General features: G+C 42.0%; 2 protein-coding genes across 3 annotated transcripts in view; both read right to left on the reverse strand.

The window, feature by feature from the left end:
- Window positions 1–851: 851 nt before the first annotated feature.
- On the reverse strand, window positions 852–11,692 carry tor2a (torsin family 2, member A). The gene is made up of 5 exons (XM_061730624.1): window positions 11,562–11,692; window positions 7,773–8,038; window positions 6,733–6,908; window positions 6,484–6,611; window positions 852–4,366 (listed from the first exon to the last, which is right to left on the reverse strand). The coding sequence occupies exons 1-5, from the start codon at window positions 11,680–11,682 to the stop codon at window positions 4,122–4,124; spliced, it is 936 nt and encodes a 311-aa protein (XP_061586608.1). The 5' UTR covers window positions 11,683–11,692; the 3' UTR covers window positions 852–4,121.
- A 1,392-nt stretch (window positions 11,693–13,084) lies between these two features.
- The window catches only part of sh2d3cb (SH2 domain containing 3Cb), a 59,362-nt gene continuing 49,558 nt past the window's right edge, over window positions 13,085–22,888 (reverse strand). For both annotated transcript variants that reach the window (XM_061730626.1, XM_061730627.1), the window contains 6 exons: window positions 19,205–19,656; window positions 18,411–18,526; window positions 18,150–18,321; window positions 16,628–16,739; window positions 16,336–16,542; window positions 13,085–14,665 (listed from right to left, as the gene is read on the reverse strand). In XM_061730626.1, coding sequence (XP_061586610.1) covers window positions 14,496–14,665; window positions 16,336–16,542; window positions 16,628–16,739; window positions 18,150–18,321; window positions 18,411–18,526; window positions 19,205–19,656 — 1,229 coding nt within the window. In that variant the 3' untranslated portion in view covers window positions 13,085–14,495. The remainder of the gene's footprint in view (window positions 14,666–16,335; window positions 16,543–16,627; window positions 16,740–18,149; window positions 18,322–18,410; window positions 18,527–19,204; window positions 19,657–22,888) is intronic.

The raw sequence follows: 22,888 nt of genomic DNA on the forward strand, positions 1-22,888 counted from the left end.
CGCTCCTGGCTGCTACGTGGCCTCTTCACTGCTCCCGATTCTGATTCATCAAACAATAATTTAAACTCATTTTAAAATGAGGTGCCATACATGACGTTTAGCGACTACCTCAGTTCACGCCCGCCGATAGGGGGGGACAAACGGGTCTGTTGTCCTGGGCCCAGGGTGGGGGGCCCAGAACTGGAAAAAATAAAAATAAAAAAATAATAATAATTTTTTCTTTTTAAATTCTCATTGAATAATGGAATCATTTTTCAAAATGTTTTAAATTCTCATTGAATAATGGAATCATTTTTCAAAATGTTTCAAAATATGCCTATTTGTGGAAAGAATATGTAGTATTTGAGTTACATAAAAGCTTATTTGTTTTCTTCCTAATTGTCCTTGTGGTCAAGAACCCCCAACACAAAAATGGTTTGGCCGCTGATCAAAATTTGATGTTATCATTTAATTCAACCATTAGAATGGTCAAAATGTCCGCTCAGCACAAGTCCGGTGCTCAGAAAAGAAGAGAAAAGAAGAGAAAAGAGAAGAAGAGAAGAAGAAAATAGAGGCCTCAGAGATTCTCTACACAAATATTTTAAAAAGGTGGTGACGCTGAAGCTGGAATTAATAAAGTCAGTGTAGAGCAAGGTAAGAAACAGCACAGCCAACGTTTACCAACCTTGTAACTTAACCTAACTGGCTAGCTCTAATGTTAACGTCCTTGCTTGTATAAAAACCTGAAGAGCAGAGGGAGAGGAGAGGAAGAGGGAGAAGGAGAGATCCGGGCGCAGGGGGGCCCATCTTAGATTATTTTGTCCGGGGCCCAGGCAGCTGGCCTGTCTCAGTTAACCAGGATCTGCTCTGTATTTAACCAAATTCATTTAATACATCAAATAATTCATGTTTTACAATCACTTATTAGCTGCAAACAATTACATTTTTTTGGCAACACTTCATCATTGGAGTCGGTGGTGTCCAACGCGGGTCCTCGGGACGGGACCCCCGGTCCTGCATGTTCCAGATGTTTCCCAGCTTCAGGACGCCCTGACACCGATGTCAGACCTCGGTGACGAGCTGACGACCGTTAAGGAGGATCAGGTGTGTCGAAACATCTAAAACCCGCAGGACGGGGTTGTCCTGAGGAGACCACTGGAGACCACTGATTTAAGCAATAGGACGACAATGACAGGATGGAAACATCTGAGCCATGTTTAACTCCATAAAGTGCACTTGGAGTGTTTTCAAAAACACAGTTGTTACTGACCAGCTATAACAAACAGTTAAACTCGTTTGAAGAAGCCTCTTCCACAGAAGCAGGAGTTTAAAGCAGCAGCGCTTCCACTCCTGGAAAGATGAGGTCTTTACTGTCCCCTAGTGGCAGGCGTAGTGAAGTACTAGTCCTCTTCTTTGTTGGCAAACCTTAACTAAAGGCATTTTAAATGATGAACCTCTGTCATTCTTTGATGTCCGTAGAGAAATGGCCATCATTTAGTCTGATTGGACTCTTAAAGAGCTGAATTACCACATGCGGCGCTTCTCCAGTCCTCTCGAGATGCAGCTGAGTCGTGTATCATCAATAAAACAAAAATATATTTGATCTATGACCAAAGAAAAGTCACCAGACGCTTACAAACTGTTTAGAATAAGACAGACTTCTTTCTCCGCGTCTGACGGTAGTGCTGAGGAGACTTTTCCTCCTTTAGGTTAATAAGGATTCTCAACATTTTCTGTGTCTTAAGCGCAGAGATGTTTTTAAATATAATCATCTTCACTCATAAGTTTACATACACAAGTTGATGGACAAGTTGATGGACATATTTAAAAATTTGTCCTCAAACAAAGAGGCCTAATAGGGAATCATGGGAAAAAATAAATAAAAATCACAAGAAACCAGGAAAACAACTGCAGAGCAGGTCATCTGTTCAGACGTCAGTAAAATCAGCGTGGGAGCCGAGTCATCCCGACTTTTCAGAGGTGTTTTGATCTGAAAACTGTAAATATAAACCCAAGAACGACAGTGGATCTTGTAAAAAGTGAAGAAGATCAATACCCGCAGTAAAAACACATTCTGTACCGAGATGAGCGAGTAAAAGCCACCGCTCCAAAAACGACATATAAAACAGCCAGATCATCAGTTTGCAGCTGCACATGGGAGCAAAGAAGTGGAGACTAAAACCCAACAGTGTAGGAAAAGGGGTCCAACATCTCAACTGTGAAGCACGAGGGTGGCAGTATCATGCTACAGGAGGGGCCGGTGCACTTTAAAGAGGGGGAGAGATTTGTCCGTCAAGACTCCTCTCCCTGCCCCTTCTCAACCTTTCCCCGACCCTGCACCCCAACCTGGGACTTGCTGATTGGGCCGGAGCTTCAGGAGCTGCGTGCTGGCCTATGGTCCCCACCCCCGTTGCTGCTTCCACCTGCCTGCTGTGCTGCTGCCGTCCCCGACCCCCAGTCTGGCCCTCGGCAGGAGGGTCCCCCCTTATGAGCCTGGTCCTGCTCAAGGTTTCTTCCCTCCTAAAGGGGAGTTTTTCTTGCCACTGTTTGGCTGAAGGCTTTTCTCCCACTATGGGAGTTTTTACCTGCCATTGTTTATGTAATAATTGCTCGGGGGTTTATGTTCTGGGTCTCTGGAAAGTGTCTGGAGACAACTTTTGTTGTATTAGACGCTATATAAATAAAATTGAATTGAAATTTAAAATATAGTTTGTGTGGATAAACTGAGGCAACATCTTAAGACATCAGCCAAAAAGCTCGAGTGTGGATGAGTCTTTAAACTGGACCATAACTCTGACCAAACCTGCAGGTTAGTTTAGGAGGTTTGAGAACAGCAGAGTGGAGGTTCTGGATCGGCCACTCACATTACTCTCCCCCACCCCACCGTTTTTCATTGTCTCTGCTGGACTTGGACTTGATTTTATTTATAATAAGACTGCAACTACACACTATTCCATCATACTATATTAGCATAACACTATTTATTATACTGTACTTACTATGTTTATAGTACATTTATTCAGTTTAAAGTACACTTGTTCAGTTTCAGTTACTTTTTTACTGTATTTGATTTTTTTCAAATTTTTCATACTTATAATTTATCTTTATCGTTCATTTAGTCTGAGTTCATGTTGTCCGACTTTGAGTTGCTGTAGCACCAGAATTTCCCCTCTGGGGATCAATAAAGGACTATCTTATCTTAAAAAAGGCAAACTGGACCCGGCTCCACCGGTTCCGTCAGGAGGAAGGGGCCAGAACTCTGACAAGATTGTGAAGGAGCGACCAGAACCATCCGAGTTTGAGAGCGTTAAAGGTAATTTTACCCAAATAATAAAAGTAAACTTCGGAACTCGAAGCAATAATAATAATAAAAAAAAAAGAATCATTATTTTGACATTTTACAAATCTTCCTTTTTTTACAAAAGGAAAGGTTTCCTCAATTTTACTGTCAGACAGAGAAAAATCTGTTTGTTTCAGCTGTATTATCGAGGATCTTTCTCTTCACATCAGCTGAGATCGAGTCCCTCACAGGCTACCAACACGTGCTTGTTCCTGTTAAAACATTCAATCATTAAACATTTCTCTGAGGACGTTCTGAATATGATTCCCATTTTTTTTTTCAATAAACATCTAAAAGTATAAAAGAAACTCAAAAGTAAGGAGTTTAAGCTGCATGGTCATCGTCCGGCGAGCTGCTGAGCAAGGCACTGTCTCCAGGAGCTGCAGGTGAAACCTGCTGCAGCGACTGGCGAGAAGGATGGTTCATGAAGAAGGAAAATAAATTAAAATGTGATAAATAACAGAGTTAAATCTTTAAAAACAGGCAGGCTGAGGTCCTCTATTTTGTTGCGGGGTTTAAAAAATGAAAACCCGCCATGGTAGCGTGGTAAATCTGAGGCTGCCGGTTCAATAACACTGGCAGAGGTTCAACAGTTTGAATTCCCATGATTCCAAGCGCAGGTGGACTCATCTTCGGCTCCGTGGGGGGAGGAGCTGGTTACCTGGGCAACAGGCTCTCTTTTTGCCACCACTCACCTCCCTGCAGTGAAGGCACTGCCTGTGAGCCAGGAGCGGGGACTCGGTTTGATTCCTCTGGAGTCACCTGCATCTCTCTATCGATCAAGTACCTGCGAGATTTCCTCTCAGAGGAAGAAGTTGATCTTGGCGGAGACGGCTTTGCAGCCCGTGGTGGAGAAGTACTGTCCCGGGACGGGGGCGTAGATCATGTCCCGGCCCACCGCCTCCACCACGTCGCCGCGGCCGCACCAGCCCCGCTGGCAGAGCTGCGAGCGCACGCAGCGCTCCACGTGGCAGCGGCTCAGCGGCAGGAAGGGCACGAAGCGCGTGACCAGCTTCTGCTGGACGATGCTGGACCGGTAGAAGCCGCCTGCAAAGAGAAACACGTCAGTCTCCGTTGCCGGGACAGTTTCTGGGGCCGGAGCAGCTTCCAATCTCGCTGAGTCACTGTAAGATTAATTATTGATAAATACAAAAACCATCAGAGCCAGCCAGGAGATTAATCGCAACAAGGATCGGTTGCATTTGACAGCAGGGATTGGTATTTGTTACTGGGCCCTGTTATTTGGGCTAGGGGCTGAGAATAGCCCCTTCAAATCGAGGGATTTCAGATGCTGACTTGGCGAGCGAGGGGGTATGAAAATTTCCCAGAATGCTTTTGCCGTAGGCTCTGCGTCGATTTGACTCGCCGACCGAAGGCAAACAGGCAGACTCGTCTCAGAGAAATAGAGAGAAATAATCCTGTGACTCGTCAGATTTGTTTTGGATGTTTCTGATATAATAGTTTTCAGAAACCACAAAGTAATCCAGCTGATATCTGGGTAATTTACACACTTTCAGATAAAGTTGCCGATCATCACGCCAGAATAAAGGGATTTATGGTTCCGCGTTACACCAACGCAGAGCCTACGGCGTAGGTTACGTAACCTACGCCGTAAGGTCTGCGTCGATGTACGCGGTGACGCGCGCCGTACCCTATGCCGTACCCTACGCCGTAGCTCTGCGTCGATTTAACGCGGACCCAAGCTCCGGAGCCGGCAGACAGAAATCTCACTCACTCACTCATCTTCTCCCGCTTTTCCGTTACCGGGTCGCGGGGGCAGCAGCCTCAGCAGGGATGCCCAGACTTCCCTCACCCCAGACACTTCCTCCAGCTCTTCCGGGGGGAGTCCGAGGCGTTCCCAGGCCAGCCGAGAGACATAGTCTCTCCAGCGTGTCCTGGGTCTTCCCCGGGGTCTCCTCCCGGTGGGACATGCCTGGAACACCTCCCTAGGGAGGCGTCCAGGAGGCATCCGGTACAGATGCCCAAGCCACCTCAGCTGACTCCTCTCAATGTGGAGGAGTAGCGGCTCGACTCCGAGCTCCTCCCGGGTGACCGAACTCCTCACCCTATCTCTAAGGGAGCGTCCAGCCACCCTGCGGAGGAAACTCATCTCGGCCGCTTGTATCCGCGATCTTGTCCTTTCGGTCACTACCCAAAGTTCATGACCATAGGTGAGGGTAGGGGCGTAGATTGACCGGTAAATCGAGAGCTTCGCCTTTCGACTCAGCTCCCTCTTTACCACGACGGTCCAGTACATCGAGAGAGTTTCTCTCCCGGGGCTGACGCAGCAGCTTGACCCGGCGGACACGTCTCTTCTCGGGCTGTGAGCTGAGGCTGCTCCCCGGGGCTGGCGGCTCTTCTCATCTCCGAAAACATCGGGTCAAATTTCTTAACAGGCGTTATTTGGATAAACTGAGCCCCGGTTGCGGATCTTAAGGTTACCTTTATACCTGAAAAAATATTAAAACTTAATAAAGTGCCATATTAACAGCGGTACAGCTGAAATTAAAACAGCTTTTGGCTCTCTGCTTCTTGATCAGGTTAGGGATGAAAACGAGGGGGAGTGGGAGAATGGGACAGGCACCTGGGCCAAGTGCCCTAAAATCTCCCCCTTCTTTTTTAGGGGTTAGGGAAGAAAAGAAGGGCGAGTGAAGTTGAATTGGGATTGGGCCTATGGCTCCTTCTAGTACTCAGTGGCTCAACGAGACCCTGTTTTTTCTGAAGCTGGAAAAGATTAGATATTCACTGAAGGGTAGTTGTAACAAATGTTATAATAAGTGGCTTCCCTTTCTTACATTCTTCCACTCTCTCCAGTCCCTGCCCCCTGATTGACGGATCCCCCCTCCCTCTCTTCTCTCATTCCTCTCTTTCTTCCTCCTTTTTTATCTATTTATTTACTTTTCCTTTGTTTTGGGTTTTTTTTTTCTCCCCCTTTTTATTCATCTATTTTTTAATTTATACTGTGTAGCTTTAATACTTAAATATTACTTAAAATAATTTTCATTTATTTGTCATTTTGTGTGGATTTTTTGTTCTGTTCTTGAATAAAAAAAAAAAAAAAACATCCTAGGAGGTAGACTGTATATCTTTTTTTTTATTCCTGTTGTACTGTGCCTTGCCCCCTAATAAAAATATATTAAAACAAAAAAATAAACGCCTCTTACTCGTGTTGTGGTTGTACACCTCCTGCACGATGGCTTCTTCCAGGTCGGCCAGCTTGATCTCCTCTCTTTCCCGCCCCGCCTGCCGGTTGTCCAGAGCCACCTTGTTTATCGCCTCTTCTCCCGCCGTGCTGCCGGGGAAACACACGACACAAGGAAACTAGCACCCACATCACACGATGACCACGTTGTTGCTCTCTAAATGCTCTGAAGCAGGAGGCAGAACCGGACCTCATCTAACAGAACTCGTACCTGATGAAGACGTAGATGGCCTTGCGGTAGTTGGTTCGAAACACGACGTGCGAGGGACCCAGGAAGGGCTCCAGAACGTCGGCGAGGCCCGGAGGCATTTTCTCCATCTCGTCAAAGATGAAGACGGAGCGAGCGCAGTCCGTCAGGTTCCCCTGCACCCAGCTCTTCAACTCCCTCTGCAGAGCAAAGGGGGGGCTCTTTAGTCCAGTGGACTAGTTTCCTCAGAGTAGGGATGGGCAGTATGGACTAAAAAATGTATCACGATAATTTCGGGCATTTATCCCGATAATGATAAAAATGACGATAAAAAAAAAATATACCAATTCGACTCCACCTTTGTAACTATAAATCTATCACCACATTCAGTCTTTGGAGCCCCCAAATCACTGCTCTAAAAGAATACTAAATACTACTAAACTACACCAATTAAATTGAATTAAAAAAAACAATTAAATTAGTACACCTGTACTGCAAAACTGTAATGACTCAAATGAAACAGATTCAACATTTATTCAAACTGTATGACTTAAACAGTGGGATAACAGCGCAAACAGCAAAAGTACGATTGTCCTTCAAGTTTTCCTTGCTTATAAAATTCACTGAAAATAAAATCCTATCAGTGATGACCTTTTCTAATATAAATAAAATGTGCAAATTACCCTGTGGTTGGAACATGCCACAAATTAGATACTATTGCAATTTTTTTTCGTAATAGTCAAAAGTTATATCAAAATGTAACAACCACTTCCTTCTGTTTTTGCAGACTCTGCATATAATAGATGATGTTTGCTCCTCGTCTCTCTTTTTAAATCCAAACCAGTTCCAGAGCTGGAGCTGGGGCCTCGTTCAACAACGAGCTCCTCGCTCTCAGATCCGCCTTCCGCCATGTTTGTAACACAAAAACGTCATCAACAGGAATTTATAGTTTTTACCGCGAGATGTCAAATTCTTACCGTGGGGAATTTTTTTGACGGTATATGGTGAACGGTAAAATATCGCCCATTCCTACCTCAGAGATTCATCTAAAGCCGCTGACTCACCCGGTACCGGTTGAGCCGCTTGGCCAAGGGGAAGTGGAGCGTGGGGATGAACTGGTGGACGAAGGGGCTGCTCATGGCCGAGCCGTAGAGATGGTCTCCCAGCATGGAGCTGACCAGCGTCTTCCCGGTGCCCGAGGAGCCATGGAAGGACAACACCAGGGGCTGGTCGGGGCTTTTATTTTGAAGGAACTTTGTCACCTCCTCTGACACGATGTCCTGAGCCAGATGTTGACCGAAGACATTCTTGTAGAGGTCCCACTCCAAGTCTGCTCACCGGGAAATAAAGAAAATGGTGTGATGATAGAATATAATTAATATAAAGTGCTTCAACAACCTACCAAAAAAACAGCGACTAAAGTTGTGGATTAGGCGTTAAATTTGAGTTTGAAAAGAAGTCGCCACCACATTGACTCACTTATGCAGATGCAACGGGAAAAAAGGACTGCCTACATAAATCAGTTGGTACATTTAATCACATGACTAATTATTGGACAGTTTTTATTAATCGGGGTGAGGCAGCGCTCTAGGATATCTGGCGAGTCCAGAAATTTTAGGCTGGAAAAACTGTGATACGCTCTTTATTTAAGGCAGCAGTTTCCAGACGTAGGATGAATGTTGCAAAAAAAAAAAAACAACACAAGCAATCTTATTAAGTATGTAAGGATGAAAAGAGGGACAAACCACCTTCCAGAAATGAGAGAAATCCCCCAAATAAAGCTGGATACCAAAGAAATTACAGAAAAAAAATCTGTAGAATTTTTTGTTCAAGATGACCCTAATAACTTGGAAGCACTAACACCAAATCACATTCTGCTACTCAAATCCAAAAGGTCCCAGCATTGGCCAACGAAGAAAGAAGATTTAAGATTTTGCACACACTCTTTTGGCTCCTTTTGATAGTTTATGTTATTATGTAATTATAAGTGCACCAATACAATTATGGGGCCGGTCTGTAGGAGCCATTTCATAGTTTAATTGTTTGTGTATGTGTTTAGTTTAGGTTTTATTTATTTGTTTGCCACTAGAGGAGGGAGGGCTCACTCTGACGCTGTCAGTCACACAGGTAATCAGCAGCTGCACTCACAGGTGAAAGGTTGGTGGTTATCAGCAGTCAGGGCAGAGCGGTGAAGGCACATGGTTCTTACCATAACCCAGGATTTGTGTCCAAGCCAGCAACATCATTTGATATTTAAGTTTCCTTCATCTGAACTAAGTCTGTGCAATAAATGGGAACGTCACCCAAAGAGAAACCACGTCTGGACAGTGTAATTAATAGGACTGAAATATGCGTAAAGGACATTTCTAACCACCGCAGGTGACTAATTAAGTTTTTGTTTTGAGATTGTCACCACAAGGTATGTTGTTGATTCTGTTGCGTGATTAAACATCAGGAGTCCCAGCACACTTTCCCTGGTCAGAAATACAATGAAAGTGATGGGAGCTCAAATAAATGCAAACAACCAGCATTAAGATGGACATTTGGAAAATAACACTGAGTATCATAGAGAATTTCAACATATACAGTTTGAGTAGAAGCCAAACGACTGGTGCTAAACAACTCTTAAAAGTCCGGGATGTTGGGATCTTCAGCCTTTATGAAAACAAAATACCTGCGGACTCGACTCTAAAATACAAAAGTTGAGAGTTCTGAGTCCAGATGTCCAGAGTAAGAAGAGCAGCGGATCATTTGAAAAAAAAACCTGCGGGGGCAGTATTATGTTATGTTATGTTATGAATCTTTATTTCGGCTTGTACACACTTTTTTGCAGAACAAGATGAAAAGGTAAAAAAAAACATTTCTTTTGCCGAAAAGGTGTAGGCTGAAGCCGTAGCTTATAGGGCCTACCCTTTTTTCTTATGATCAGTGAAGTGAGAAAAAATAAGTTTTGTGTCCTGAAGATGCCCTGGGTTCCCAAAACACAGCTTTAGTTTTAGTCAGCCACGCACCTGTCCCGGCTCTCCAGTCCCCTTTGTCGAGGTAAGATATAGGGGTGGGCAAAAATATCGATATGGCAATATATCGCGATACTTTTCCAGCCGATTCAATATCGATATTCAAAATTTGAATATCGATTATTTTTTTTTTTTTTTAATCCCCGATTTTTTTCCCATTATATCACCCAGTGCTCTTACCTAAGTGACAGTCCTGGGCATTGCCACTCTCTACCAACCCTGGGAGGGCCCTGCACTGAGCTCAGGTTTTATTTCACGTTTTATTTCAATTTATAATTTATTTTTTATATAACACAATTGCCTGTCCTTAAAAAATTAAAAATAATGGACAGAGGTTTATTTATTTATGGATTTATATCTATACTGACTGATCACTGTGCCTGTCCTTGGTTTTAGTACCCATCTTTCTTGTGTTTATTATCATTTGCCACATAATTAAAGCAACCTCATACTAAATTTAATGTTAATTTCATATGATGTAAATAATATGAAAAACATATACAAATATGTTGTAACTTTAGCTTGTATAGTTATAATAAAACATTGTTTTGACTCAGTTTGTCCCAAGAATTGTCACTATAATCTGATGAACGTGCAACTCGGATTTTAAGATCCATCACTATCATCTGATGTACATATATACAACTTGGATTTTAAGATGTGTAATGCATTTTTAAATTTTTCGGTGAACTATGTAGAATATAATAATCGGGACATCGCATAATCGGGATATCGCAATGTGTATCGTATCGTGGCTCAAGTATCGTGATGCGTATCGTATCGTGAGGTCCTTCCCAATACCCACCCCTAATTATAGTGTTTATATTGATTTACAGTATTTTCTTTAAACATTTCCTTAAACTTGAAGATAGAACGACACATTTTTAGGTTGTTATTACAACTATTCCAAATTTCTCTAGCCTTAACTGACGTACATCTCTGTTTAATATCAGTTCTTGCTGTAGTCATCTCAAACATGAGTTTCCCCCTCAGATCATAGCGGATTTCTTTTATCTGGAACAGGTCCTGAATGTAGTTTGGAAGCAGTTTCTGCTGGGCTTTAAAGGCAAATAAAACAGTTTTCTGCTCTACTATATCATGGAATTTTAAAGTATTATATTTAATAAAAAGATTATTTGTTGGTTTATAATAGTCAGATCTACTAATTATCCTTAATGCTCTTTTCTGTAACAGGAAAAAAGGGTTTGTATTTGTTTTATAGGTGCTACCCCTTACCTCCACACAATAAGTCATGTATGGAACTATGAGTGAGTTATACATCAAAAACATTGCTTTGACAGAAAAAATAATTATGATCTGGGGTTGCTTCGGTTGGTCAGGTCAAGGTTCAGCAAAGTTATGTGCACAAAACATTTTGGTCAGCTGACCCTGAATAGACTCCATGACCAGGCTTTTCCATCATTAGATGCTTTTCTTCCCTGATAACACCAAGACGTCCCAAAATGACCATGTCAGTGTTCATCAGACTGAACTTTAAACGAGTGGCATCGTTTTCAGACATGGACAGTTTATATGAAGAATATTGCACTATTAATAGTACAATAGTACTAATTAACCTATTGTTAAATGAACTTCCTGTTTTGTAACCACAGTTAAAATAAATGTGTTTTACTACAATAGTACCCTTGATTTGATCATCTAGAATTACGTGAGCTAGAATGAAATTTAGAAAACAATATTAGAAAATAAAGTACATGTTTCCGACTCTAAGCATCAGTAGTTTGAACTATCAGTATTGTTTTGCTGCCCAGCTAGCCAGAGGCTAATCAATGGCTTCTGCCTCACATCAACATTAAAGAAACACAAAAATCTTACCTCTGATATTCGGCCTAAAGTCGCACTCACAACTTTCTGATATTGTGCAGTAAAGTTTCTGGAAAACGCAGACGACAGGACTGTAAGCGAATAGAAGCAGGAGAGACAAGACAGACAACATTTTCGCTGCCGGCTGGCGGACAGTAAACCCGGTTGCACCATCTCCTTACGGAGAACGGACCAGTTTGTAGTTTTTCTAACACCCGGAAGTCGTCCTTAACAACGAGACTTGCCTACAAACAGGACTACAACTCCCAAAAGGTTCGGCATAATATGATTTGGACACGTTGGACGATCACAGTCCAGAAAGGGTGTTGTAAATAAAGTCGTGGCTGAATCTTTATTATATTGACACCAAAAGTTATATTATTCTCATCAAATGTAATATTTGGAAAATATGGTTAATCAATCAATCAATCAATCAATCAATCAATCAATCAATCAATCAATATTATTTTCGTTACAATTCCATACTATATATATATATATATATATATATATATATATATATATATATATATATATATATATATATATATATATATATATATATATATAAATATATATATATACATACATATATATGTATATACATATAATAATTATATTATATATATTCATATAAACTAGTATATGAAAAACATATATAAATATACATTTATATATATGAACAGAAGAGGGAGCTATTGGTGTTAAAACAGTCAGAGCAGTGATGCAGTGTTGTTCATCAATATTTAAAACCAATTTTCCAGTTTTCTTCTTATTCTTCATATTATTCTTAAAACAATGAGTCACAAAGTTCAGGCTTGTGGTACATCTTGCTCTCATTAAGATGGCCTTGAGAGTGTTTATCCATATCCGACCTATATAATTAATAGGCGTTTAACTTTGAAACAAATAGTATGATGATCAAAGTTTTTTTTTACTTTTAAAACTTGTTTTGTCAAAATTAAATGACTTCAGACTAGTTCTTTTTTTCCCTCATCTATTTCTTTGATTTATTGCACTCAGTTAAACAACTTTAAGTGATGCACAGTGTGTCAATTTGTTACCATGGTAACCTTATGGAAGCCTTTTTTTTCCCCTTGTCTGCACATACATTAATGGTTAATACCATGCTGGTAAGAACCTAAAGCATATATATATGTGCATTTTTTGACATAAAATACATATGATATATGATTTTAATGTCATATATTTATTTTTATTAATATATATATATATATATATATATATATATATATATATATATATATATATATATATATATATATATATACACACATACTGTACATACTAGCCTTTCTTTGTCTCACTTAAAATATCCAGGCGAATCAAATGTGCTTGAGGTGCATCTGAGTCGTTTTTGCTTTGTTTTGTTTAACGTAGCCTTCACAGTTCCAGGTAGGTACAGGAAACGGAGCTATAAATATATAACCCCAATAATCTAATAATTTTCAACCCCTATCTGAAGTAGTGAAGAAGGTCAAAGAAAAGGCATCAGGAAAATTGCTGACTGGCAGTTTTATTCAAATAAACTTATTTTTCAATGAAGAAAACATGTTTATTCATAGTTACAGCAGACTATACAGATAAATACTAGACATTAAAACCATGTAAATTAACAGAGAAACTGTACCGGAGCTGCGTGCCATACTTGCAGCGAGATTCAGTTCACTTACTCCCCCCCCCCAAAAAAAAAGACACGATTTTCATAAGTGTACCGACCTCAGCAATAAGTGCAGCACGTTAAAGATTAAAAATTACATTAAATATTCACCTGAAACAAGTAAATGCTAACACAATTAGCACATGATAGTGGAACAGATGGGAAATGTTACTGGGTTGTACCGTATGGCTTAAAAGAAGGTCCAGCCTTCAGGCAGATCCAAACATCCACACAGATCATATCTGTTGCCGGACTGAGGCACAGCCTCGTCTCGGGAGCCGTTTGCAGGATTCCAATATTACAGCAGAACCTGGTGACGGTACCACATTCTGTCTCATGTTTACAAAGCTCATTGAGAGTTGGAGCTCCTCATGAAGGAAACTTACCTATAGGAATTTTAAAAAAAATGGGTAAAATAACATTAATTTGTTAATCTACCAAATCTAAAATGCTGCTATAACACCTCCTCCCTTGTTGGAGGTCTGAAAGTCTGACATTCAGTGAGAACAACTACCTAACACACCCCCCCCCAGTATCAACTAGCGCCACATTTGCTGAGGCCTCTGAACATGTGCCGCGTTAAAAAGATATTTTCAACTTGAATGTTTTACAGTTCCATCGAGGCGTATGGCACAAGGGGGATTAGACAAACAAAGTCTTTAATTGTGAACGTGTCAACTGGGTCGAGTGTTACACACACAGTGGAGTCAAACCAGGAAGTATTAATTCAAATCTGTTATTTTGTTACACATTTCTGCGCTTCTTGGTGTGTTTGTTTCATCCTAAGAGTATAAAAAGCAGTGAAACAATTAGATATTAATGCTTTATTTCTGTGATTCACTCCATTTGTCTGCATATCCTCATTCAACCTCAAGTTCCTTCAACCAAAGTTGTTTGCAAGAAGTAATGACTTTCTTTTGAACAACTTGCATGAAAGATATAACTCAATCAGTACCTTTTGTTGAGATTACAAATACAGTAAAACAAATACCTTCCCTGGAGCTCCGTTTAGGCCAAAAGCAACCTCATGACTAAAAAAGGCGGTTGCAATCAAAATGCACCTTTTGAGGAACATTTCTTTCACATTTAAACCTTTTCTGATTAATGCATGAAGACACTTGTGTTGCAGAAGTGACTTTCCCACTTGTCTCTTCTGGGCAGACGAGGGCCGACTTCAGTCTAGTCAGAAGACCTGCAGAAGAAACTCTCCGTGTCCAACAGAAGCCCGGAGCCGGGCTCATCCCGGTTAAGATCGTCGCCTGGGGTTAGTTTCGCCGGACGGGGGGCTGGAGCTTGTTGGACAAGGCGGTCAGGACCTGGTCGAACTTGGAGTATCTGGCAGCCTGGTTCTCCTCGGCTCCCCTGCTCCCCCACAGCAGCCTCAGCTGAAAGTCTGTGAGGAAGAGCTCCTGGATCTCCGCCTGTTCATGGAAACCTGCAAGAGCACACCTCATCGTCAGTGTCCGTCAGTGTTAGAGGGACCCAGGCTAGAGGCCCCAATACTGACAGCTCACGTTACCTTGGTGATATCTCATAAAGATTTGTTTTTGATGAGTCGTTTTAGAGTTTAAATATTTGGTAAAGGATCAAAAACGTCACTTCTAGTGATCAATGGTCATAAAACCTTTTTCATATTTATCTATTTTTGTCTGTTTTTTCATGTAATTCTCTGTTAGCATGATGGAGAGGAAGACATTTTTTTTTAAATTTGATTCGTGTTTGATTTTTTTGCCCATTTTATTCACGTTTGGCTCAAAATATAAGGAATAAGGAATATCAGTTATTTCCTGTCTGTGAAGCTACCTCCTTTTATCTTAAAGGTTCGAAGGCTAACTAAGAAGCCAAAGGCACGTGATTGGATCATTGCAGGTGTGTCGGCCTTCATTAAAGCAAACCTTTTGTTTTGTCTTCTAATCTGAAGTGATCAAAGATTATTCACAAGTGTGAAACATCACCAATCTTCCCATCAACTGAGCAATATACAGAGTAATTGACCCTTTGTCAGCCTTCTGATGGGTCCCTGACTGACTCTGACAAGGTCTTTACAAAACAAAGACAAAGCAAGGCAAGTCAGATATTTGGAGAAACTGCGTTTAGTGTCTGTGGAGCATCTTGGAAGAGAGACGCATGGGATTGGGAATGCAGTCGGTCAGCGACATTCTCTTCCTCCACAGCAATGTAATGGCCAAGCGATTCATTTATTAAATTAATTAGTTTCGTTCGTTAACTTTGTTTATTTTTTTGTTATTTATTAGTGTTATTTGAGCCATTCACAGCCTACTCTCGTTGCTATAACCTCAATCATAATTGATGCGTGCGCAAAAGGGGAAATAGCTTGTGCGATGATGACAATGATGGATTTGCATCTAACTGTTGGTCAGGTGACTTATGAACTGTCAATTATCCATCAAGCTCCACAATTATCATGTTAACATTAAATCCGATTTGTCTAGGACATTTCTCTTGCAGGACGGGAGAAGACACAAAATCAATGCATCTATTATTGTGTGGGCAGAGTTTTGCAGTTGCAGGCGGGAGTGGATATAAACACTGCAGGAGTGTAACACGCACGGTTAATGGTTAATGGTAATGGTCAGAAATGCAGCGGGAGCGGGCGGAAGCGGGATGAAGAAAACAGTCCCGCCCAGGGCTCTAGGCCACACCTTCCACTGTGCTATCAGCTAAACTCATCAAAATAACTTGTTTTTGCCAAAAACCTCAGTTTTTAAACTCACTACACCGTACCTGAAGTACTTTTTATTTATATATAATGGCTGTTGATTTTCTTTGGTCCAATAATTAGAAATAAAGTGATGTAAAACCCTGTTTTTACAATGGAAGTGGACGGGAGAGATGACAGTTTTGTCCGACCTAGCAACGAGGGCGGGGCTTGACAAAGAGTCTACTGTAAAAATGCATTTAAGACTCCATGTGTCAGTAACCACGGTGAATGTTAAAATAAGAAAAAACTGAACAGGTAAGGTTTGAAAGGTACTGACATGGATTAATGCCACACGTTGATCATCAGAGGTTCCTCTGTTGTTCTGTAAACCCATACTCTCTTTTTCACATGATGAAATAAATCTGCTCCTCTGAGTCTCTGACCTTGCAGTTTGCTTCCAGCGTTGGAGCAGTAGATGCCCCCCAGCTGAGCGACGGTCCTCGCCGCTCCCAGGTGAAACATGACGACATCCATTCCCACCTCCATCGTCTCCCACTGCTCCGCCCCCTCGCCCATCACCATGCTTTTCTCCAGCAGATTCACGATTGGGAGCACGTGGGGGAACGTGGTGGTGGACAACGGACAACTCTCTGAGACACACAGAATCAAAACCTCTGTTTGGTTTTTTCCAGCTGGAGTCCCGTCTAACATTGATTTGGACTGGTTTTTCTCTACCTCGCCCTTCGTTTAGGCTCTTCATAAACGGCCTCAGAGTTTTCTCATAAAGAATGGCGCCCTCTGTGTGTCGCTGCCGTAACGCCATCCAAGTCTCCTCCAGACGAGACACCTGGGAAACAAAATGGGCCAGCAAGAGTTTGATTTGATCACGCATGACAATGGACAAGAGAAAGATAGTGGATGGATGGATGGATGGATGGATGGATGGATGGATGATTTGATGGATGGATGGATGGATGGATGGATTGATGATTTGATGGATGGATGGATGGATGGATGGATGGATGGTGCTTGACATGTGGTGAGAAGATATCGAACAACAAGAAATGTAACGCTGAAAGACACTTCCAAAACAAGACCTCTGCATTTGCCGAAAAATACCCAACTGAACTGGAACTGCTACGAAAAGCTGAAGAAAGCAAACTATCTTTCAAGAAGTGGATTACCTCCTAACAGTCAACCCTGCTGGTGTTGTGACAGCTCTGGAGGTCGTAAAGACGGAGAATATATGAAAGATTCCTTCATAAAAATATCAGAGCATCTATTCTTTTATTAATCTTTTTAATTTATTAATTAATCTTCATGGATTTAGTGGAATACAAAATAGCATTGATAATGTACAAAGTGTTCAACAGATTGTTACCTAGTAAAATTGTAAGCATGTTTAAAATAAGGGTAAGTAGATATGAGCTTCAAGGGAAACATATGATTGAAAAACCAAAGTCTAGGACTAAAATTAAAGATCAATGTATTACTGTAAGGGGTGTAAATATATGGAATGCACTTGATGAAAAATTGAAGATGTGCCAGTCGATTCATGCAGTCAAACGTTTGTTTAAGTTTAATGTGTTTGAAAAATATGAGGGATCCAGAAGATGATACTATTACGGAATTATGTTCGGGATTGTGTAAACAATATGATTTATTTTTTTTGTATTATGTTTTGTATGTTGCGATCTGAATAAGTTGATCATGTGAGAAGGGTAGGCGTAAATAAGCAATAGCTTCAGCCTATTCCTTTTCGGTTAGGTTTCTTTTTTTTTATGTGAACTAATGCTTTCAGTTGGTGTCTACATTATGAATGACCTGACCGAAATAAATATATTTTCATTAATTAATTAATTAATTAATTAATTAATTAATTAATTAATTCTATTATTTTATATTTATTTTTAAAGCTGCAGCTAAAATTTTTATTGATATTAAAGTTGGGGTAGTTTTTATTTAACTTTTACGCAAATATAGACTTAAATAGGTCTACAGTTCACAGTTTAATTTATTTCAAAGTACGCCTACTAATGCATTTCTGTTGTTTTTTTGTAGAAGTGGGGCAAAATGGCTCTTTTGATAATAAAGGTTGCAGACCTCTGGGTTAGAGAAAGATGACATATTAAAGAGGCATCACGTGCTGATGTTTCACAACTGCATCTCGGTTCATTTGCGTCATGTGACCTTTGCTGGAGCTCGCGTCCTCGCCGTTATCAGTAAAGATAGCGGCGCCTGTCAGGCCGGCGCTCACCTGCGGCAGCTCCAGCGCTCTCATGACGGCGGCGAAGCCGAACATGTTGCCCATGGTGCTCTTTAGGTCGGCGGCGATCTGGATGATTTTGTGAAGAAGGGCGGCCCGCTCCTCGTTCGTCCCCGTGCAGCCCAACACGTTCACAGCAAACATGGTCGCCATGGCGTGGAACCTGCAGAGCGGCGGAGAGGAGAACGGGGGTGACACCGCCGTTATCGTGAGACGGGTTTCCCCCGCGGGCTCCGTCACACCGGCTCTCACCTCTCCAGCAGGTCCAGCCTCAGCCGCTGTCCGTGCGGCAGCGTGAGCAGCTCCATCCCTGAACTCACTCCCATCATCCTTTGCATCTCCGGCGTCACCTCCAGAATTCTTGCCACCTGAAAACGACAGATTTGTTGATCAGCTCTAGGGATGGGAATCGAGAACCGGTTCTTGTTGAGAACAGGTTCCCAGTGGTTCAATTCCTTGGAATCGTTTGCCTTTTTTGCAAACGATTCCCTTATCGATTCCAGTGGGCAACGTGCGCATTCGCGCCCAGCAGGAAAATATGGCGACAAGGCGGCATAAATGTTTGAAAGTTTGGTTATATTTTACCAAACAAGGACGACTTGCAATGTGGACATTTCAACAAAGGGAGGAAACACTAGCAACATGAAAAAAGGTGGACCTGTTACTGAACATTCTTGTGTAATTGCCACAGAATCATTTGTTGTATTTAGTTAATTTCTACAGAAGAATATTTATTTTATTATATATTATTTTATATTTATTTTCAAAACAAATCGAGGAGCCCAAGGCTGGGGGCGTCTTAAGACCTTACTGTTGACCTCACTTGTATTTTTTTGTTCAAAGATATAAAACAAAGTTGATGCTAATCGACCTGTTTGTTCTCCTTTTTTCCAAATGAGAATCGATAAGAGAATCGTTAAAGAATCGAATTGTTAAACAGAATCGAAAATGGAATCAGAATTGGAAAAATCTTATCAATTCCCATCCCTAATCAGCTCTGACATCGCTGCTTCGACTGGGCGGTCAGGGGGAGCATGAGGGCGTACCGCACAATCGATCTTGGTGATGTGTCGGGCCGCCGCCGCGGGGTCGACCTCCGCCAGCAGCTCCTTCACCCGCCGCAGCACGCACGCCTCCAGAGGCCGGTTCTCCCCGGGCATCAGCTGGGACCGGTACCTGCTGGGTCTGAAACACGAGAGCGTCTCCACCACTGGGGAGAAGTGCACATGTCCGTCCTCGGCCCTGAGCGGGTCGGAGCTGGAACCGCCTTTATCCGCCTGCAGCCGCTCCACGTAGCTCTGGGCGCCGGGGCGGAGCTCCGTGTCCGTCTGAAGGGCAGGGAGGGGCTGGTCTGGCGGCAGCTGCGGGCTGTCGAGCTGCTGTCTGTGCAGGGTGCTGCTGGGAGACGACAGGGCTCCGGGGTCCGAACGCCTGGAGACGGTTGTGGGCGGAGTCACGCTGGCCGCTCTGTTGCTGCAAGGGCTTCCGGTCTGTGGAGCTGAGAGGAAGAAAGGAAGAGGAGGAAGTTACATCCTTAAAAAAGGTCTGACGCAAACGTGAAGGTAACGTCATGGGGAGGTTTTTAGGTTTATTCTAATCACTCCATCTCATATCCTAACTGTTTTGCTGTGCGGAGTACCTCAGGGTTCTGTTTTGGGTCCACTTTTGTTTTTATTATGTTACCCCGTTGGGTAAGAAAATCCAGGAGTTTGCTGATGTTTCATACCATTTATTTGCAGACGATATCCAGCTGTACTGCTCTTTTAAGGCCTTGTACAGATAAAACAGTGGCTCGGAGCAAATTCTCAGTTGAACTCAGATAAAGCTGAGGTGCTGGTGATGATGTTATTCCAGCTATCAGCCAGTTTTTAGGTGATTTGAGTGTCTCATTTAAGTCAAGCCTAAGAAATCTTGGTGTTGTCTTTGACAAAGACATGTCATTACAACACCACTCCAAACAGCTGATGAGGAACTGTTTTACCAGTTTAGGAATATCTCCAAACTAAGAACAGTTGTTTCTAAAACTGATCTTGAGCTAATTATTCATACTTTTGTGTCGTCTCGTTTGGACGACTGCAACTGACTGTTTGTTTTCTTGCTTAAACAAGAAGGAACTGTCTCGTCTTCAGCAAGTCCAAAACTCTGCAGCAAGGCTGCTGACCTGCTCTGATAGAAGGGCTCACATCTTCACTGGCTCCCCGTCCCTTTTCGTTTTAACTTTAAAATCTTGGCGCTGACTTTTACAGCTCTACATGGTCATGCCCCCTCCTAAATCCAGAACCTACTACGCCCCCCTACTCCATCTCGGAGGCTGAGGTCATGTGACTAGAGCCTACTCATGGTCCCTCGTAAGACGCGAGGAGATCGCTCCTTCCAGGCCATTGCACCGAGGCTCTGGACCAATCTCCCGCCGTCTCCATCAACACTTATAAGAGCAAACTTAAAACCCACATGTTTCTCTCAGTAGTGAAACGGTTGTTTTATGACCACCATGTTGATTTTATGTACTTTTATTCTAGGAGTTTTTTATTTATTTATTGGCCCGAGCCCCCCCCAGCCACCCCCCTCCCACCGCCATGAGGTAACCCCCCCCATAGGCCCCCAAGGCCCCCACCGGCCAGGGACAGGGCCCCACGGCCCCCCCCACCGCCCCCCAGGGGCCACCAGAGGCCCGCGCCCCAGACCCCCCAAGCCGACCCCCAACCCCAAGGGCTACGAGATCACCACCCCCCCGCCCCCACTAGGTAACGAAGCCAATAATCGGGGACCAGAGAGAGTGCAATTCAGCCAAATGTTGTTCAGTGGAGGCAGACATTATCTCACTACTAATATGATCTGATAAAAGATTCCTAAAATGGTTGATACATAAACTGGATATTTGTTTCCAATTTACTAGAATGGTTTTCTTTGCGATACATAAGGCAGTGAGGACCCGGTGTGTCCAATTAGGTTCTATTTCAATGTCTCCCAGGTGACCTAATATACATACCGTGGGGCACACTGGGATTCTGTAGTTGATCCATGTGGATAAATCCTCACAAATCTCCTTCCAGAACCTCTGTACCGGTGTGCAGAACCATAAAGCATGCATATAATTATCAGGAGTGTTCTCTGTGCACTGTGAACAGATATTAGAGGTGACAAAGCTCATCTGGAACATCCTTTGTCCAGTATAATGTATTCTATGAAGAACTTTGTACTGTATAAGTTGTAAGTTTGGGTTTTTAGTCATAGTAAACGTATTTAAACTTATTTGTGACCAAGAAAACTGATCAGTATTAAAAGAGAGGTCTGCCTCCCACTTGGAAATCGGGAGAGACTGAATCGTCCAGTTTAGACACTAACCTGTAGAGTTTTGATAACAACTTTAAAGTGCTTAGATTCAATAAATCTATTATCCTAGCGGGAAGTTGTAAGTTTAATTGACTAATTTTGTATGTTTTATTTATTATGGCCTTAAGTTGTTGATACTCTAAAAATGTATTCCTGCTAACTCCGTATTGAACAATAAGTGTATTGAAAAGGTACAAACTGTCCTTGAAAGGTACAAACTGTCCTTGAAAGGTACAAACTGTCCTTGAAAGGTACAAACTGTCCTTAGGATGATCATTAAACAAAAATGTGATTTCTTTTCCAAAGATGGAGGATTTCTGCTTTCTTTTTCTTTGCTAACGCAACAAATTTGTCAGCGACGACTGAACCTCATGTGGATAATTAACTTTAACGGGACATGTGGTGTGAATTTAAAGACTCCATGTTCTCATATTCAAGATAAGCTGCCGTTCCCCATTGTTCCTGTTGCTGAGGGCGACTTTTGTTCCTGCCGATGGATCTGATGTCGTCTGAGCGGGAGACACGTACCGCTGTGTTTCCATTTAAGAAGTCACTTTTTACTAACAAATCGATGGCTTTGCCATTTCTTCTGCTTTTTCCAGATAAAACATACTTTTTACAAAGATGCTGGGGGTGTTCATGTGCAAAATAAATAAAAAATAAAAAATTCCCAGTTAAAAAAACATTATTGGTCTATTCCCAGATGGACTGTAAACTGCTGATGTACAATTGGTTTACAATTTTGTCAGGGAGAAAGAAAAACATCAGCATGTCAAAACATAGCTGTTGCCCTATAGTTGCGTAATGTTGAAAGAAACAAAACCTGCGTATATTTATATTTTTTAAGGTAAAACGAACAAACAGAACTAACCAAAGACAAACATACACACACACACACACACACACACACACACACACACACACACACACACACACACACACACACACACACACACACACAAAAAAAAAAAAAAAAAAGGGAGCAATGATGAATCAAAACGGGATGTATGGGCTTGTAACAGCGACTTAATTCAGTTGCAGGGAGACCAAACTACGATATTATAAGGGTTTGGATATACACACACACATAAAATTATGCACGTATAAAACGCATGAAACCTGGCAGTCCATCAAACCAACAGAGAAATGATCGAGAAAGTAAGTGAGTGGAGACAAGTAATTCAGTTTCTAGATAATTGTGACTTTTGAATATAGGAGACCCATTTTGACCATGACCTTGTAAATTTATCCATTTGTAGCCGAAGTGAGAAAGTAATCCTTTCCATTTTATATATTTCGTTGACAATATCAGTCCATTCCTCCATTGTGGGGGGGTCGGGATGCAGCCAGTGACGTGTGATGGTTTTCTTACCAGCAGAAATCAGAGCACCAAATAG

The sequence above is a fragment of the Cololabis saira genome, chromosome 9 (genome assembly GCF_033807715.1).
Source record: "Cololabis saira isolate AMF1-May2022 chromosome 9, fColSai1.1, whole genome shotgun sequence".
In the NCBI taxonomy this organism is placed as follows: domain Eukaryota; kingdom Metazoa; phylum Chordata; class Actinopteri; order Beloniformes; family Belonidae; genus Cololabis; species Cololabis saira.

Bases quoted from the DNA above. Each gene is read 5' to 3' on its own strand.
- tor2a (XM_061730624.1), bottom strand. From the start codon at position 11,682: ATGTTGTCTGTCTTGTCTCTCCTGCTTCTATTCGCTTACAGTCCTGTC. The intron at 6,612-6,732 runs GTACGAGTTCTG...TTTCCCCGGCAG, and splicing joins GCCATCTACGTCTTCATCAG to CACGGCGGGAGAAGAGGCGA. The intron at 4,367-6,483 runs GTAAGAGGCGTT...TTCTCTTTGCAG, and splicing joins GGTGTACAACCACAACACGA to GCGGCTTCTACCGGTCCAGC.